The sequence below is a fragment of the Rhinatrema bivittatum genome, chromosome 4, assembly GCF_901001135.1.
Source record: "Rhinatrema bivittatum chromosome 4, aRhiBiv1.1, whole genome shotgun sequence".
Taxonomy (NCBI): domain Eukaryota; kingdom Metazoa; phylum Chordata; class Amphibia; order Gymnophiona; family Rhinatrematidae; genus Rhinatrema; species Rhinatrema bivittatum.
In genome coordinates, this window is record NC_042618.1 from 102,422,424 (window position 1) to 102,442,870 (window position 20,447).

General features: G+C 44.9%; 1 protein-coding gene across 1 annotated transcript in view; it reads left to right on the forward strand.

Annotated features, from left to right (window-relative positions):
* The window catches only part of KNL1 (kinetochore scaffold 1), a 629,191-nt gene that overhangs the window by 150,728 nt on the left and 458,016 nt on the right, over nucleotides 1–20,447 (forward strand). The window contains 1 exon segment of the mRNA XM_029598563.1: nucleotides 3,102–3,154. Within this exon segment, the coding sequence (XP_029454423.1) occupies nucleotides 3,102–3,154 (53 nt within the window).

Sequence of the window (20,447 nt, forward strand, 5' to 3'; positions counted from 1 at the left end):
GATACAAACAGACAACACAGTAGCCATGTGGTACATGAACAAACAGGGAGGTACGGGCTCGTATCTCCTTTGTCAAGAATCAGCACAGATTTGGGACTGGGCCCTAACACACTCAATGTTTCTCCAGGCCACTTATCTAGCAGGCATCCATAACGTAGTGGCGGATCGCCTCAGTCAACACGTCCAACCTCACGCGTGGTCTCTGGATCTAGAAGTGGCGACCAAGATCTTTCAACGTTGGGGTCAACCAACAGTAGACCTCTTTGCATCACAACTGAATTACAAAGTGGACAAATTTTGCTCCCTGTACATGCAGAGAAACCGTTTACCCAGGGACGCCTTTGCTCGCCACTGGAATTCAGGCCTTCTATACGCATATCCTCTGATACCGCTAATAACTAGTGAAGCTACAACAGGACAAAGGGTCCATGATACTCATAGCCCAGTATTGGCCTCGACAAGTATGGTTTCCAATACTCCTTGACCTTTCGATCAGAGACCCAATTCGCCTGGGCACAGCACCCACTCTCATAACTCAGGATCAGGGCAGGTTGCGTCATCCCAACCTTCAGTCCCTATCCCTGACAGCATGGATGTTGAAAGCTTGATCTTGCAACCACTCAATCTTTCAACCAATGTCTCTCAAGTGCTTGTAACTTCACGTAAACCCTCCACACAAAAGAACTATCGTGCTAAATGGAAACGGTTTACCATGTGGTGCATACAAAACAGTGTCAACCCTTTTTCCTGCACTACATCATCTTTATGGCATCTCTCAGACTCTGGTCTCCAGACCTCATCGGTAAGAGTACATTTAAGTGCAATCTTAGCTTATCACAATACCGTCGGAGATGCACCAATATCAGTACAACCCCTCGTTAGTAGGTTTATGAGAGGTTTAATTCAACTTAAACCTCCACACTGACCACCGGTCATGGAATGGGACCTTAATGTAGTCTTAACAAGGCTCATGAGTTCTCCTTTTGAACCTATGGATTCCTGTGATGTTAAATTTCTCACTTGGAAGACAATCTTCTTAATAGCCATCACATCTGCTAGAAGGGTTAGCGAGTTACAAGCACTTGTCACATACTCACCCTACACAAAATTCTTACATGACCAAGGGGTACTCCGTACACACCCGAACTTTCTCCCCAAGGTAGTTAGGGAATTCCACTTGAATCAATCAATCATCTTGCCTTCTTTCTTCCCAAAACTGCACTCTCACCAAGGAGAGAGGGCTTTACACAACTTGGACTGTAAACGTGCACTTGCGTACTACTTAGATCGCACTACGGCCCATAGGAAATCCACCTAGCTCTTTGTTTCTTTTGATCAAAACCAACCTGGAAAAGCGGTGGGCAAGCAAACTCTATCTAATTGGCTTGCAGATTGTATATAATTTTGTTATGAAAAAGCAGGCCTTCCTCTCCAGGGGTGAGTAAAGGCTCACTCGATAAGAGCAATGTCAACCTCAGTAGCACACTATCGTTCAGTGCCAATAGCTGACATATGTAAAGCCGCAACATGGAGTTCTCTTCATACCTTTGCGGCTCACTACTGTCTCGACAAGGAAGGACGACAAGATTCAACCTATGGACAATCTGTTTTAAAGAACTTGTTTCCAGCATGATCCAACTCCTTCCACATCCAACCTTTCGTGATTTCAGGCTGTCTCATTTTTCCCAACAGTACACCAGTTGTTGTGCCTGTTGCACAAGTTGTACGCTGTTGGTCCAATACAAAGATGACTCAGCCTGTAGCTTGCTAATCACCCATATGTGAGGACTAGCATCCTGCTTGTCCTGGGATAAAGCAAAATTGCTTACCTTGTAATAGGTGTTATCCCAGGACAGCAGGATGGTAGTCCTCACGAAACTCACCCGCCACCCTGCGGAGTTGGGTCCGATACATTTTATTATTTTTTTTTTGGCTAACGCCCATTGCTACAAACGAGACTGAAGGGAGACCCTGTGGCTCGAGCGATCATGGCATGCTGGGCATGCTCAGGATGCCAGTCAAAAGTTTCTAGAAACTTTGAAAGAAAGTTTTCCGGGATAGGGCTCAGTCAGTGATGTCACCCATATGTGAGGACTACATCCTGCTGTCCTGGGATAACACCTATTACAAGGTAAGCAATTTTGCTTTTTCAGATAGGCAGAGCTTATAAATTTATTCAAATAATCCTCAACTCTCCTTCCATCCACTTTTGGGGTTGCAGTAAAAAAAAAAAAGTCTTAAGTTCAAACGCAAAATCTAAGCTCAAATCCCTGCAGCTATGGTAGTTCCCCATTTGTGTGGCTGGATTCGTCTTACGTGGCTAAGGAGCAAAATAATTTGCTGACCTGTAACAGATATTCTCATAGGACAAACCAGCCACACAATCTCCTCCTCCTTCCCTTTAGAGTTGGTTCATTTTATCAGTTAGCTTGGTAATAGACTGAAGAGGCTCACCCTGTGGTGGTGGTGGTAGTGTGGGAACTCCTGCACATGCTCGGATTTTTCAGTCTCTCTGAGATATGAGAATCGTCTGACAATGTGTAGAGCAGTGTTGTCACTCACTTATGTGGCTTATTTGTCATACTATCCATGAAGAACACCTATTACTGGTAAGAAACTTCACTTTACTAAAGTTCAGCATCAGGAGGCATGAGGACACAATTGAAGCGACATAATGATCTTGGAAGAAATAGGAAAAGGTAGGAGAATGAGAGGATGATTTGTGTTGGCAAAGGGTGATAGGAGCAACCAAAGCAGGTAATGGAAGAGCCCGCAAATAGCATGAGAGCAGAATTTTCAGGATAGAGCCTTCAGGATGCCAACAAAGTGAGGAAGGAACTGAATAGTTTTTAACAAGAATTCTAATAAAGGAGAGAAGAGAAGCAGGCAAGGCTAATACCATTAAAAAAAATAATAAAATTAGTGAGTCTACAGTAGATAGAGCATTAAGATCCACAGAATTAAAAGCTACTAAGATATGAGATTGAGTGCATATATGAATGTGGTTGACTGACTAAAGAAAGACTATGTACTGTTTTTATAGTAAAGTAACACTCATCTTAGATAATATTGTCTTGTTTTTCTTTTCTTTTTACCTGTAGGGATGGATACTTTGCTTCATGCTCCTATCCAGACTTCATTGCAGCAGCCAGAGGTATAAGATTTTGTACTTTGTCTTGGCTTGGGTCATAAATGTCCTTGTAAATTTGTTCTGTAAAAACAAGAAGTTCACTTAGTCACACAGATGGGTGACATCATTCAACAGCACTGAAACAGAACACTTTTTCCTAGCTTTTCAACAAAAATTTGAATTCTCTTAGAATGCATTGTAAGTTCTTTCAGCTACTTGGTATGCTTCAGTTTGCCTTTTCCATTGGTACTAATGGTTATATTCCTGAGCTCTATTCGGTTTATCATTGTTTCATGCAATAATTTTATCAATTTTTTTGTTACACCTTCCTTTCTTGTCTAGGGTATACCTTAGTTCTTTCCCCAGTTCTTAGCACTTGGATAGGTTTTTTTCTTTGTCTTTAAAGTTACCGTATTTTTCGCTCCATAAGACGCACCTGACCATAAGACGCACCTAGGATTCAGAGGGGAAAATTTAAAAAAAAAAAAATTGTGCTAAACCGGCTCTGCGTCTGGGCGTCTTATGGAGCAAATTAGGGGAGTGCATAGTTTTTTTTTTCTCCCCATTTTGTTTTCGGGTCTGGGGAGGGCCATTTCGGTCCACTCCCCAGATCAGAAATTTTTTCTTTCTGTGGGAACCCCCAAAACCCCCCCCCATCCCAACCCTTTAAATTAACAACCTCCACCCCCCTGACCCCCCCAAGACCTGCCGAATTAATTTCCTGCAACCCCCCACCCTCCTGACCCCCCCAAGACCTGCCAAACGTCCCTGGTGGTCCAGCGGGGGTCCAGGAGCGGTCCGGGAACGATCTCCTGGGCGTGAGCCGTCGGCTGCCAGTAAACAAAATGGCGCCGACGGCCCTATGCCCTCACTATGTCACTGAGACCGACCGCTGCTATTGGTCGGTCTCAGTGACATAGTGAGGGCATAGGGCCGTCGGCGCCATTTTGTTTACTGGCAGCTGACGGCCCTATGCCCTCACTATGTCACTGAGACCGACCAATAGCAGCGATCGGTCTCAGTGACATAGTGAGTGCATAGGGCCGTCGGCTGCCAGTAAACAAAATGGCGCCGACGGCCCTATGCCCTCACTATGTCACTGAGACCGACCAATAGCAGCGGTCGGTCTCAGTGACATAGTGAGGGCATAGGGCCGTCGGCGCCATTTTGTTTACTGGCAGCCGACGGCCCACACCCAGGAGATCATTCCCGGACCCCCGCTGGACCACCAGGGACGTTTGGCAGGTCTTGGGGGGGGTCAGGAGGGTGGGGGGTTGCAGGAAATTAATTTGTCAGGTCTTGGGGGAGTCGGGGGGGTGTTTGTTAGATTTTTGTTTGGTTTTTTTTTTATATTCGCTCCATAAGACGCACATACATTTTCCCCCCACCTTTGGGGGAAAAAAAGTGCGTCTTATGGAGCGAAAAATACGGTATTTCTTTTGTGACATTCCTAACAGCAGTACCCTCTTCTGTCAGTTTTTGACAAGCTCTCTGGCCACATGGTCCATTTTTCTTCTCAAGTGGTGTGTGTTAAAAAAATTTCGCAGATCCAAGCGCTGTCCTGTTGGGAACCTGTTTTTGCGATTTTTCCGTTTCCGGGGTTTCCCTCATGACGGGCCTTTCCTTCTTAGTGTCGGTTCTTTTAACCTCCATGTCCACCAGTCGGCAGAACTCCCTGTGTTTTCCCTGCGACTGGGGACGATCTCCGTAAACTTGATGCCATACATGTTCTACTTTGCTACCTCCAGGTTACCAATGACTTCTGTCTTGGACCATCTTTTTGTCCTCTGGAGTGGGCCCATTCGGGGTAAGCCGGCTTCTCAGATCATTCTTGCGTGATGGTTGAAGGAAGTGATCTCTTCAGACTCTTTGTCAAGGTTGGGCGGTTCCTGAGGGCCAAATGGCTCATTCACTGTGTTCTTGAGCTACTTCCTGGGCGAACGTTCCATCGGTCTCTCCGTAGGAGTTTTGCAGTGCTGCCACTTGGACGTCCTTGCGTACTTTTGATCGCTACTACCGCCTGGATGTGCAGGCTCCACTTTTTGGTTCTTTTGGGCTCCAAGTGCTTCGAGCGGGACTGTCTCTGTCCCACCCGGTTTAGGGAAGCTTTGGTACATCCCACAGTCTGGACTGATCCGGGTACGTACAGGGAAAGGAAAATTAGTTCTTACCTGTTAATTTTCGTTCCTGTAGTACCACGGATCAGTCCAGATGCCCTTCCCTGTTTGTCTTTCTGTCCTCTCGAAGCTTGTTCTTGCAGGTTGTGGATTTTAAGACATTTTTTGTGCAAGAATACTGAGCAAATACACCGGAAGCCTTGGTTGTCTAAGTACCAAGATATGCAAGAGCAGTTAGGCATAACATGTTTCATTTGTTGTTTTACAGTTGCTCCTTTGAGCTTTATGGTTGCTTGCTTGATCCTACTCTGCTTTTATTATTTTCTGCTTTGACAGTCGTTATACTGAAGGGTATAGGATAGGCTCTGTCCTCATATAGGATATCCTTTCAGTTTTAGTCTGTCTCCACCTGCTGGAAAGGAGGCTCAACCCACAGTCTGGATTGATCCGTGGTACTACAGAACGAAAATTAACAGGTAAGAACTAATTTTCCTTTCTTTCCCCACTTCTTAGCACTTGGATAGGATTTTTTCTTTGTCTTTAAAGTTATTTCTTTTGAGACATTCCTAACAGCAGTACTCTCTTCTGTCAAGTTTTTGACAAGCTCTCTGGCCACAAGGTCCATTTTTCTCCTCAAGCTGTCTGTTTTAAAAATGTCTTCTCCCTTGTATTATATATTGTCTATTATCCCAGGACAAGCAGGATGCTAGTCCTCACATATGGGTGACGTCATTCACGGAGCCCTAATGCGGGAAAACTTCTGGCAAAGTTTCAAGAAGCTTTTAACTGGCAGCCTGGGGCTACTGAGCATGCCATGATATTCCCTGCCACAGGGGTCTCACTCCAGTCTTCTTTTTTCCGCGCTGCTAACGACATCGCGGGTCACAGGAGCCCTGTGAGGTTTTCCTCACAACTTCACAATTTTTTGTGTAAAATTTGCCCATCGCGGGTCTCATACACTTTGTCACCGGCTGGTGACAAATACCTTAATTTTCGCTAAAGAAAATTCCTATTTTCCATCGGATGTCGACTGAGAAAACATCAGGCTTCAAAAAGTGCCCGGCCTGCAACCGAACAATGTCCATAACGGACCCGCATACCGAATGCGTTCGGTGCCTTGGAGAAGAACATGACATCGCTGCCTGTTCAAAATGCCAAGAAATGACGGTAAAAGGCAGAAAACTCCGCCAAGAAAAAATGGCACAAATTTTCCAAATTCAACCAGGGCCTTCACCGACGACGTCCACAAAATCATCGCCGGTGGGCCTCTCAAAGAAGATACTAATTAAGAAAAGACATCCGGAGGGTTCGGGGGATGCCTCCTCTCCAACACCCTCCACATCATCGACAAGGTTGGTATCTGAACCACGTTCTAAGCATAAACACAGACGGCATCGATCGATTCCACCGCTTCCACCGCCGGAGGAACCGATCCATAAGAAGCAAAGAATTTCCTCCGCTTCGGTGCCATCTGTTCCGGAATCGATACCATCGACATAGCAGCAAGTATCAACTCCGATTACCGACTTGACTGCTTTAATTAAACAAATAGTCACTGATGCCTTGCAGCATCAAATTCCGGCGTCATTGCCGATGCCGACCACCGTGTCGATGCCGGCAGAATCGCCGATGTCTCTACCTTCGATACCGGCTTCACAGCCGATGCCGGCGACTCCACCGATAATGCCGATGCTTCAGTCGATGCCGGCATATACGCCGATGCCAGCGATGACTTCATCGATTCCGCTGATGACTTCTTCGATGACAGTTCCATTCTCATTACACGCACCATCGATGCCATCGGTTCCTTCACAAATTCCGATGCCCACGATGACTCCCAGGCCAATTTCATCGATGATTCCAATATCGATGTTCACCTTCAATACTTCATCGATTCCACCTATTTCACAATCGATGTCTCTCTACACAATGGCACCGTCTAAAGCACCTGTGCCAAGAAAAACATCTTCAACTCAAAAGTCATCGGGAAAATTTAAACACTCTTCATTTACAGCTCCAGACACTTCCACTTCTGAAGCACAGTTACATAGCATCCTCACTAAGAGGTATCAAGACCTCCTGGCCTCATTGCCCATAGCACCTGGACAAGAAGAAGAGGACAGAGTGCATTCACCGGATCCTCAAGATCCCTTACAAGGACCTTCAGGGGTTCCTCCACCTCAAAGGCCGGAACCTCCTCAGTATCATCTTCCTACTTTGGATACTTGGTCAGACACAGAATCTGAGCATTCCTCAGAGGATTTCTTGTCTGACACTTCTCCACCTCAAGCTAAAAAGCAGTCACCTCCAGAGGACCTTTCATTTTCCTCTTTTATTCAAGAAATGTCTGAGTCCATACCCTTCCAACTCCAGGCTGAAAAGGATGAGAGGCAGCAGACGCTTGAAATTTTACAGTTTGTAGATCCTCCTAAGCACAATCTAGCCATTCCAGTGCATGAAGTGCTATTACAGCTTCAGCAGAGGATATGGGAACACCCATGCACAACCCCTGCTGTAAACAGGAGAGTAGACTCTACTTATCTCGTTCAAGCAGCCCCAGGATTTGAGAAACCTCAACTTCCTCACAATTCCCTGGTTGTAGAATCTGCTCAGAAAAAATCCCGCAGATCCAGGACTCGTGCCTCAATCCCTCCAGGAAAGGACAGTAGATTTTTAGATTTAATGGGCAGAAAAATCTACCAGGGAGCCATGCTCAACTCTAAAATTGCTGCATATTAGCTCTACATGACGCAGCACCAGAGGAATCTCTGGAAACAAATTGAAGAGTTTCTACCATCTCTGCCTCAGCAACAACAGGAGACAGCACAACAGATTGTCCAAAAGGGTTTAGATGCAGGAAAGCATGAGGTAAGGGCAGCCTATGATGCTTTCGAAACCTCATCTAGAGCAGCAGCATCCGGCATCAGTGCAAGAAGGTGGGCCTGGCTAAAGGCTTCAGATTTACGCCCTGAAGTCAGGACAAATTAGTAGACCTTCCCTGTCAGGGAGATAATTTGTTTGGCACCAAAGTGCAGGATGCCGTCGCCCAGCTTCGAGAGCATTCGGAAACATTGAAACAACTCTTAACGTTGCCTCATGACCCTGCAACTCACATAACTCGCAGACCACCACGTAGAGAGGCTAAACGTCCCTTCTATCGACCGAAGAGATACTATCCTCCGGCCTCTAGGTCAAGACCTCCAAGGTCTCAACAACGACCGCAACAGTGACAACAACAGTTTGCAAGGCCACAACCACCTCCTCAAACAGGTTCTACCTTGGGCTTTTGAAATAAATTTCAGAGCACAAAGCCAATTTCCCAACCCATATCCCACCTTACCAGTTGGAGGGAGAATTTCCCATTTCTACAAAGAATGGACAACAATAACAACCGATCATTGGGTCCTGTCCATAATTCATCAAGGCTACCGCCTAGACTTCTTATCTCTCCCTCAGGAATTTCCTCCACAAAACTCCCATATCAATCACATACCTCAGTTACAAACAGAATTATCTGCTCTTCTGAAAGCAAAAGCTGTAGAACACGTACCACACGCTCAGAAGGGCAGAGGATTCTATTCCCGGTATTTCCTCATTCCAAAGAAAACCGGAGGCCTACGTCCCATTCTAGATCTCAGAAATCTCAACAAATTCTTAAAAAGAGAAAAGTTCAGGATGGTTTCGCTAGGCACCATGCTTCCACTAATACAAAAGGGAGATTGGCTTTGTTCTCTGGATCTTCAAGATGCTTACACACACATTCCTATATTCCCACCTCATCGTAAGTATCTGTGATTCACAGTAGGACATCAGCATTTCCAAATACCGAGTGTTACCATTCGGCCTGGCTTCAGCTCCCAGAGTATTCACCAAATGCCTTGCAGTGATAGAGGGACATTTGCACAAACAAGGTGTTCATGTTTTTCCTTATCTCAACGATTGGCTAATCAAAAGTCAATCACAACAAGGAGCAGTAAATTCTCTGCATTACACAATAAAGTTACTTCACAAGCTGGGATTCCTCATCAATTATCAAAAATCCCACCTGAACCCTTCTTATCTACTCCAATTCATAGGAGCAGAATTAAACACAAGGATTGCACAGGCTTTTCTTCCAGAAGATCGTGCAGTCACACTGGTCCCGGTTGGCGTACTCAATTTCCATACAACAACAAGCGACAGCTCATCAGTTTCTAATCTTACTAGGCCACATGGCGTCAATGGTACACGTCACTCCTATGGCGAGACTTGCCATGAGACTAACCCAATGGACTCTTCGATCACAATGGATCCAAGCCATTCAACCACTACATTATCAAATCCAAGTAACCCACCAACTACGCTCCTCGCTACAATGGTGGACAATCAAGGACAATTTACGCAAGGGCCTACCCTTCCAAAAACCAGTCCCTCAGATAACATTAACTACAGATGCATCCACCTTGGGGTGGGGAGATCACATAAACTCTCTTCAAACTCAAGGAACTTGGACAAAACTCGAAGCCACATATCAAATCAATTTTCTGGAACTTCGAGCTATACGTTATGCGCTGCATACGTTCAAGGACTGCCTTTCACACAAAACTGTGCTGATCCAAACAGACAATACGGTAGCCATGTGGTACATCAACAAACAGGGAGGTACGGGCTCGTATCTCCTTTGTCAAGAAGCTGCACAAATTTAGGACTGGGCCTTGACTCACTCAATGTTCCTACAGGCTACTTATCTAGCGGGAATTCAGAATGTACTAGCAGACCGACTCAGTCGCCAGTTCCAACCACACGAGTGGTCCCTGAATCCCTCGATAGCGACCAAGATATTCCAACGTTGGGGACAACCAACAACAGACCTCTTTGCGTCGCATCTCAATCACAAAGTGGACAACTTCTGTTCTCTACACAAACAGAAGAACCAGCCAGCCAAGGACGCTTTTGCTCGCCCTTGGAACTCAGGCCTACTATATGCATATCCTCCAATACCGCTTATCACCAAGACGCTGGTGAAGCTACAACAGGACAAAGGGTCCATGATACTCATAGCCCCATATTGGCCTCGACAAGTATGGTTTCCCACACTGCTAGACCTTTCAGTCAGGGATCCAATACGCCTGGGAGTAGATCCCAATCTCATAACTCAGGATCAGGGTCGGTTGCGCCATCCCAACCTTCAATCCCTATCCCTGACTGCATGGATGTTGAAAGCTTAATCCTACAACCACTCAATCTTTCAACTAACGTTTCTCAAGTGCTTATAGCTTCACGCAAACCTTCCACAAGAAAGAATTATTCTTTCAAATGGAAACGGTTCACTTTCTGGTGCAAGCAAAACAATATTGATCCATTCACTTGCCCCACGACTTCTCTTCTAGACTATTTGTACCATCTATCAGACTCTGGTCTTCAGACATCATCAATCAGAGTACACTTGAGCGTAATTTCAGCTTATCATAACAAGATAGGAGATGCACCTATATCCACACAACCTATCGTCAGTAGGTTCATGAGAGGTCTAACTCACCTTAAACCACCAATTCGGCCTCCAGTCACACAATGGGACCTGAATCTGGTTTTAACAGCATTGATGCGTTCTCCCTTTGAACCCATACATTCCTGTGAATTTAAATTCCTCAAATGGAAGACTATCTTTCTTATAGCCATCACATCAGCTAGAAGGGTTAGTGAGTTACAAGCACTTGTCACGTATGAACCTTATACAAAGTTTCTCCATGACAGAGTGGTTCTCCGAACACACCCTAAATTCTTTCCTAAGGTAGTTACAGAGTTCCACTTAAATCAATCCATAGTTCTACCCACATTCTTTCCAAGACCTCATTCTCACCAGGGGGAAAGAGCTTTGCACACTTTGGACTGCAAACGTGCGTTATCTTTTTATCTGAATCGCACTACGTCCCTCAGAAAATCCAATCAGCTTTTTGTATCTTATAAGAACATAAGAACATAAGAAATTGCCATGCTGGGTCAGACCAAGGGTCCATCAAGCCCAGCATCCTGTTTCCAACAGAGGCCAAACCAGGCCACAAGAACCTGGCAATTACCCAAACACCTAGAAGATCCCATGCTACTGATGCAATTAATAGCAGTGACTATTCCCTAAGTAAACTTGATTAATAGCAGTTAATGGACTTCTCTTCCAAGAACTTATCCAAACCTTTTTTGAACCCAGCTACACTAACTGCACTAACCACATCCTCTGGCAACAAATTCCAGAGATTTATTGTGCGTTGAGTGAAAAAGAATTTTCTCCGATTAGTCTTAAATGTGCTACTTGCTAACTTCATGGAATGCCCCCTAGTCCTTCTATTATTCGAAAGTGTAAATAACCGAGTCACATCTACTCGTTCAAGACCTCTCATGATCTTAAAGACCTCTATGATATCCCCCCTCAGCCGTCTCTTCTCCAAGCTGAACAGCCCTAACCTCTTCAGCCTTTCCTCATAGGGGAGCTGTTCCATCCCCTTTATCATTTTGGTTGCCCTTCTCTGTACCTTCTCCATTGCAACTATATCTTTTTTGAGATACGGCGACCAGAATTGTACACAGTATTCAAGGTGTGGTCTCACCATGGAGCGATATAGAGGCATTATGACATTTTCCGTTTTATTAATTTATTCCTAATAATTCCTAACATTTTATTTGCTTTTTTGACTGCTGCAGCACACTGAGCTGACAATTTCAATGTATTATCTACTATGACGCCTAGATCTCTTTCTTGGGTGGTAGCTCCTAATATGGAACCTAACATCGTGTAACTACAGCTAGGGTTATTTTTCCCTATATGCAACACCTTGCACTTGTCCACATTAAATTTCATCTGCCATTTGGATGCCCAATCTTCCAGTCTTGCAAGGTCCTCCTGTAATGTATCACAGTCTGCTTGTGATTTAACTACTCTGAATAATTTTGTATCATCTGCAAATTTGATAACATCACTCATCGTATTCCTTTCCAGATCATTGATATATATATTGAAAAGCACCGGTCCAAGTACAGATCCCTGAGGCACTCCACTGTTTACCCTTTTCCACTGAGAAAATTGACCATTTAGTCCTACTCTCTGTTTCCTGTCTTTTAACCAGTTTGTAATCCACGAAAGGACATCGCCTCCTATCCCATGACTTTTTAGTTTTCGTAGAAGCCTCTCATGAGGGACTTTGTCAAATGCCTTCTGAAAATCCAAATACACTACATCTACCGGTTCACCTTTATCCACATGTTTATTAACCCCTTCAAAAAAATGAAGCAGGTTTGTTAGGCAAGACTTCCCTTGGGTAAATCCATGTTGACTGTGTCCCATTAAATCATGTCTTTCTATATGCTCTACAATTTTGATCTTGAGGATAGTTTCCACTATTTTTCCCGGCACTGAAGTTAGGCTCACTGGTCTATAGTTACCCGGATCACCCCTGGAGCCTTTTTTAAATATTGGGGTTACATTGGCCACCCTCCAGTCTTCAGGTACAATGGATGATTTTAATGATAGGTTACAAATTTTAACTAATAGGTCAGAAATTTCATTTTTGAGTTCCTTTAGTACCCTGGGATGCATACCATCCGGTCCAGGTGACTTGCTACTCTTTAGTTTGTCAATCTGGCCTACTACATCTTCCAGGTTGACAGTGATTTCGTTCAGTTCGTCTGACTCATCACCCCTGAAAACCAACTCCGGAACTGGTATCTCCCCAACATCCTCACTAGTAAACACGGAAGCAAAGAATTCATTTAGTCTTTCTGCAATGGCCTTATCTTCCCTAAGAGCCCCTTTATGATCCAAATAAGCCAGGTAAAGCAGTGGGAAAGCATACTCTATCCAACTGGTTAGCAGATTGCATACAGTTTTGCTATGAAAAAGCAGGCCTTCCTCTCCAAGGGCGAGTAAAGGCGCATTCAGTAAGAGCAATGTCCACTTCAGTAGCACATTTTCGTTCAGTGCCAATCATTGACATCTGTAAAGCAGCAACATGGAGTTCTCTTCAGACCTTTGCAGCTCATTACTGTCTGGACAAGGAAGGACGACAAGATTCAGCCTATGGACAATCTGTCTTAAAGAACTTGTTTCCAGTTTAATCCCAACTCCTTCTACAACCAACCTGCTGTGATCTTCGGCTGCATCATTTCCTCAAAAATGCATCACTGCTACCTGCATGGACAATGACTCAGCCTCTAGCTTGCTAATCACCCATATGTGAGGACTAGCATCCTGCTTGTCCTGGGATAAAGCAAAATTGCTTACCTTGTAATAGGTGTTATCCCAGGACAGCAGGATGTAGTCCTCACAGAACCCACCCGCCACCCCGCGGAGTTCGGCCTCAGACTTTTATTATTTTACTTTGCTAACGCTTATTGCTACATACCAGACTGAAGTGAGACCCCTGTGGCAGGGAATATCATGGCATGCCGGGCATGCTCATTAGCCCCAGGCTGCCAGTTAAAAGCTTCTAGAAACTTTTCCAGAAGTTTTCCCGCATTAGGGCTCCGTGAATGACGTCACCCATATGTGAGGACTACATCCTGCTGTCCTGGGATAGCACCTATTACAAGGTAAGCAATTTTGCTTTCTTCCAGCAATGGCAGAGAAAGACACCAGTCGCTTAAAAAATGTCCAAATTGTAGTCAATGTCCACTATCACAAAATCTGCTACAGATATCTGGGTGAGGATTGAGTCCCACTACATCATCTGCTCCAGGATGTTGATAGACCATCAAAACTGCAAAATGAGAAATGAAGTCCAGCATCACTTAGTCAGTGAAAGCACAAAAAAAGCATAAGGACCATGGAGCCACAACAACTCTTGGAAGCTTGAAGCTGCTGAAGAAGGCATTGACCCCTTTGGTGTCAAAAGCTATGGATAGTCTCAGGGGAAAGATGCCTCTTGTTCTCCCAGTTCATGCCAAGCAGTGGGTTCTGAGTGTTTGAGTACAGAGCTAAGGAGGGAACTCCACTAAAGGCTTTAGTTACATAAGTATAGATTTCTTTTGAAGTACAGCTTCAAGAGTAGAGGGGGATATTGGAGTGTGCACTTCTATTCCCAAGGTGGCTTCTGTGGAGGGAAGCTCTACTTCCCATCCAGCACACTCACCATGTCGATCTCCGGAAGTCTAGCTTTGAGCTTTCAGGTTACATTGCTTTCAAGAAAATCATTTTAACGCCAGCACAGAAATAGGTGTAGGTGAACCATTGGTGCCAAGGGATGATTAGTGCAGCATAGTTGCTAAGTGACATCAGATGCCAAGGGCCCAGATTTTACAGTAGGCCGCTACTGTGATCCAGACTGAAAAAGAAAGAGGAAATTATGGTACTAGGAGGGTGGGAGGTGTAGGTTTGGGTCAGGGGTGGGGCTAGGAGGTCTGTGGAAAACATGAATATTTGGATCATATGGGACCTTGACCCAGGAGGCTAGGGGGGAAGGGGTGAAACAACAAGGACAGCCCACAGCATAGGTTTCTAAACAAAAGGAAGGAATTTTGTGTGTGTGTGTGTGGGGGGGGGGGGGGCCCATGGTGCTTCAGGCTCGGCTGAGCATTGGATCTCTGGTGGGGGGGACATTACATGAAGTAAGGCTGCGATTATTTATTTGTTTTATTTAATTTTTTTTAAGTTTTACTGCTCGTCTTAACTGGCTATATATATTTTTTAATATAGCCACTTAAGACTAAAGTTATCCAGCCAATTATAGCCAGATAACTTTGAAAGTTATCCGGCTACAGTTAGCTGAATAACTTTAATCATGGATATTCAGTGGGATGTTTCTTCCACTGAATATCCAGGACAAGTTATCCAGCTAGGTGGCGGAGCTCTCTCTAAGTCTAGTAAAATCTTTCAGCCAGGGGCTCCCTCCTGCCTGTTGCTAGGATTGCCGCGGGTTCCTCAGTCAGTTTTTTTCTGCGCGACCATTAGGAGAGATGAGCTCCGCGAGGCTGAGAGAAACTGAATTTGTGAGGAAAAATGTTTACAAAATTAGAAAAAAGAATATCAGAAGAAGCAGCAATTTAACATCTTTGAAGTCTGCTTAGCTATGCCTCGTCCAGGCTTCAAATTTTGCTTGTGTGGCAAAATTATGTTGGCCACAGATGGCCACACTTCTTGTTATATATGTCTTGGACCGCAACATGATCAGAAGAATTGTGGGGACTGCGGACGCATGTCCCCACGGGCTCAAAGACAGAGAGCCTCAAGAATCCAAGATTTACAATCCAGAGCTTCAGGCTCTTATGCCACTTCTGAAGCCTCTGTTCGCTCCTCTCCAGGTCCTAAACGAAAAAACAGGGACCCGTCATCGAGGAGAGGCTCTTCAGTGGACCCCCCTAGGTTAGGACATCACCCCTTGACCACCGGCCGAGACTCAATCCAAGGTGCGGGGGATGCGTCTGTGGCACTGCGGCCGCATGCTTTACTGACGCAGTCTATTACTTCGCATCGGCGCTCTACTGATAAGAGAACCGATGTTGCAATGAAGACTATGATTGACGCGCCCAAACACCGGTGCACCGACGCAAGAAGCGTCGAAGAAACGTCAAACAGACGTAACATCGCAGCTGATGCATCGGCGCAGTTAAAACATTGCATCGCCGTCTGTTTCAACCGACGCCTCTACGATGCAACCCGATCCTGTCGACGCACCGGAGATCCATCCGACTCAACCGCCTCTTCACTTACCAAAGAAGCACCACTCTGGTCATAAGGGGAAGAAACCAGTTTCAACACGTTTACCAATAGAATCCGAAGAGGATATCTCACCAATTCACCTATCTGATACATCTTTTTCACCTGGATCATCATCTGCCTCTTTACCATCCATTGATGCACTGGCTCAAGAAATGCTTTACCTTCTCAACCACCATTTAAACCTGCGCCAACTCCACAGACATCTACATCAACATTTAATGGCACAAGCAATGTCCCAAATCACTACCATTCTTGATTAACTCCTACAGGCGGTAGGAGTTAATCAAGAATGTTTACCACCTACAGGACCTCCAGAACAACCAATTCCTGTTCCGGAAGATCCACCACTACCCACTAAGGTACCTACAGGCCTCCCACCTTCAAAGTTACCAATAACTGAGAACGTTTCGGATACAGATACTTCCTCAAACTCATCAACTGATTACCCTTCTGACCCGCCAGAATTGCCTCCGCAACCTTCATCCCCTCCGGAGGACCTTTCATATTCTCAGTTTATTGAGAAAGTTGGACAAATATTAAATGTTGAATTCAAAAGGATTCTGGACCCCCAACAGGAAATGTTAGGAATACTGAAAATATTTGATGTTCCTAATGAGCCGGTGGCTTTACCACAACACCAGGTTTTAACATCCTTAATGGAGAAAGCATGGGACACTCAGTTATCTACACTTCCAACATCTAGGAAAGTAGACATTAAATATCGAATGAAAGATTCTCCATTTCATACTTCAATCCAACTTCCACATGAATCAGTCGTGGTTGAATCTGCGATGTAGAAAGCTTGTAAGACAAAGATACATTCCAATACTCCTCCAACTAAAGAAAATAAGTCCCTTGATGATTTTGCCAAGAGATCCTTCCAATCCGCAGTGCTGAATTCCAGAATACAAAATCATCAATTTTATATAGCTCAATATTTATTTGAGAGTTTACAAGCATTAAAGCCACACCTACAACAAGGGTCTCAGGATAACACATTTCCTATCCCATTTTATAACTTGGAAGAGGGGTTAAGACACCTTCTAAGATCGGTACACGAGGGCTTTGACATCTCAGCTAAAGCATCAGCAAATGCATTAGCAGCGTGACGTCTAGCTTGGTTACGCTCCAGTGCTATTCGTGAGGACGTCCACGACAAACTTGCAAATTTACCGTGTCGCCCAGATAATTTATTTGGAGATCAGTTTACTACCACAGTCGCAAAACTAAAGGAACAAAAAACTGTGGTCCTTTCCTTAACAGCATCCCAGTATTCCACCACAGCAAGACGTTCATACACTACCCCTGCTCCTTACAGAAAGCAATCCTTCAAACCATATAAACCATATTTCAAGCCTCAAACCTATTACCCACACAGGCCAACAGCACCTCGTCAGCGGGCAAGAATCCCTCACCCAGCTGGACAGCAGACTGATCCTCAGCTGGCTAAACCAGCATCAGATTTCTAAAACCTGTTGTGCTGCCACCACCACCACCAGTGGGAGGGAGATTATCCACTTTTCTTCCAGCATGGAACAGAATAACAATCAGATCAATGGGTTCTATCCATAATACAACACGGATATTCTCTCCATTTTTCCTCCCTACCTACCCTTCCACATCGACTCCATCAAAAGGCATTCACATCTCACAAATCTCATCTTCTGCAAGAAATACAACTTCTATTACAAAACAATTGTATTCAGAAGATACCTTACCCGGAGAAACATCTTGGGTTTTACTCCCAATATTTCCTAATTCCCAAGAAGTCAGGAGGACTGCGCCCAATCTTAGACCTCCGTTCACTCAACAAATATCTTCAAACAGAGAAATTCAAAATGACTTCTCTCAAATCCATACTCCCCTTTCTTCAACCCGATTGGATGTTTTCACTCGACCTGAAGGATGCATATGCACATATACCAATTCATCCAAGATCCAGATGTTACCTGTGTTTCCAGATGGGAAATCAACACTTTCAATACAAAGTTCTTCCATTTGGCCTCTCCTTTGCCCCAAGAGTATTCACCAAGTGCCTAGCAGTGGTGGTGGCACACCTTCGACTACAGGGGGTGCAAATATTTCCTTATCTCGACGATTGGCTGATAGTTGCAAGCAATCAATCACTGTTACCAGACCATCTTCTTCGAAAGATCTCGTGCTTAGATGCCCTCTGTCTTCTCATAAACTACGAAAAATCTAATCTGGAGCCCACTCAAACTTTACACTTCATATGAGCCCTCATAGAAATAGTCCAAGACAAAGCATTCCTACCGCATCAGAGAGCGTTAACTCTTTCAACGTTAGCTACAACTCTTCTTCACACTACGACAGTACCAGCACGCCAAGTTCTCACTATTCTTGGCCATGTGGCTGCATCCATTTACGTGGTTCCAAATACGGATCTCCATATGCGCCGTCTACAATGGGGCTTGAAACATCAATGGGATCAACTTCTCCAGCCATTGTCAACCCCCCATTTCATTAACCAACAGTATGAAACAAGACCCTGGAATGGTGAATACTTCCAGGAATGCTACAAACTGCCTCCCCCTTACGCCCATTATGACATCAGATCATACTGACCACAGATGCGTCCCCCACAGGATGGGGAGCACACTTGAACCACTTACAGACACAAGGTCAATGGACTTCATATGAACGGACACGTCACATCAACCTCTTGGAACTGAGAGCGGTACGTTACGCCCTTCGAGCCTTTGAAAACTTCCTTCGGGAAAGAATTTAATTCACACGGACAATCAAGTTACAATGTTTTACATCAACAAAGGAGGGGGGTCTGGTTCTTGGAACCTCTGCAAAGAAACTGTTCAGATTCTGGAATGGGCTCACTGCAGACTCATTTCCCTGTAGGCGACTTATCTGCCATGCATTCACAATTCCAGAGCAGACAGACTCAGCAGGATTTTTCACCCCCATGAATGGGAGCTAAATCCAAAAGTGACCATTCACATATTCTCGGTATGGGGTCTCCTGTCCATAAACCTCTTTGCAACAGAAATCAACACGAAGATCAAGACCTTTTGCTCCGTTTACCCGAGCCCACACAGACTTGCTCCGGATGCCTTTTTAATCAGTTGGAAAAACAATTTCCTATACGCATTTCCTCTGATACCTCTTATCGCTCGAACAATTCAGAGATGTATCAAGGACTAAGCAGATCTGATACTCATAGCACCTGCATGGCCAAGGCAACTATGGTACAGCTACCTCCTACACCTATCAATTTGCAATCTGATACCTCTAGAGCAGTGGTTCTCAACAGGTGTGTCGCAGACCCAGCAGAAGGCTGCTCTTTCCTCATCAGTCTGGGCAGGAGTTGGCTGATTTCTCCTTTATTGGATATTACAGGAAGCTGCTCTTGCTTCCTTCTTCTCGTCCTGCCCAGTGGGAGGTTATTCCCTTGTCTTTCACCCAGATCAGAGTGAGATCACCAACTCCTGTTCATATGGGCCTGACAGGACACCAACTTTACCTTCCTCTGCCTGGTCTGGCAGTGAGCATGAAATCAGCATGAGGGAGAGAGGGATGTGTTTTATAGATCCACTGCTGACTTCCGCTGCTTCATCTTCCTCTCCTCATTGCTTTTTGCTCTCATCTGCTGCTGGTAAAATGGGAGGGAGACTCTGGATTGGACTAAAGGCTTATGTTGGCTGGGAGCCAGAAGGAGAAGGAAATGTGCTAGGCAGGAATGCTGGGTAGGAAGTGGTGGGGGAAAGGAGGTTGGGTTTGCTGGGTAGGGAGCATTGGAGGAAAGAGAGGTTGGGGGCTGCTGGGCGTGGAGGGAAAGATAGAGGTGTGGGGCTTGCTGGGTTGGGGGAGAAGGGAGGTCAGGGGATGCTGAGCAGGAAGTGGTGGGAAAGTGGTAGTCAGAGGTATGCTGGGTAGGGAAAGGCAGGGAGAATTGAGCAGGGGAGAGGATGCAGGGGAAAATGTTGGACAGGGATATGAGCATGTGAAGGGACGATTGAGTAGTTGGGAGAAGTGAAGGGTGATGGGGGTATGGAGGGGAGTGACTGGATACAAGAGCCATAACATGTCAGTTTTGAGAATATGTATTTGTTCTATCTTTGAACTTTGCTTAGTGTAGGAAGAAATATATTTCTGTTTCTAGTTCTCCAGTTTTGCACTGCATGCAGAAGGTCTTGGGGTTTCCATTCCAGGTTTTGTTTCCACCTCTGTAATTTGTGATATTTTATTTCATATTAGGTGAAGGCAGTTCTGTCTGTATTCTGTATGTGTGTGCCTGAGATGAGGTAATTTACTAGCATGTAGGGATTTGTATCAGTCTTATTTGTTGTATTTTCTCAATATGATATTGCACTGGTGGTGAACTGCCTTTCCATGGGAAGGGCTATTGCTGTTTCATTTCTTGGAGTTAATGCTGCTTTGGTATGCCAAGTTTGATAGACTTGTACAGAGTGGGGTTTGTATTATATTACAGTGCACCTGGTCATAGAAGGAGTTTTGTGATACTGTTACTGAGATGTCACCA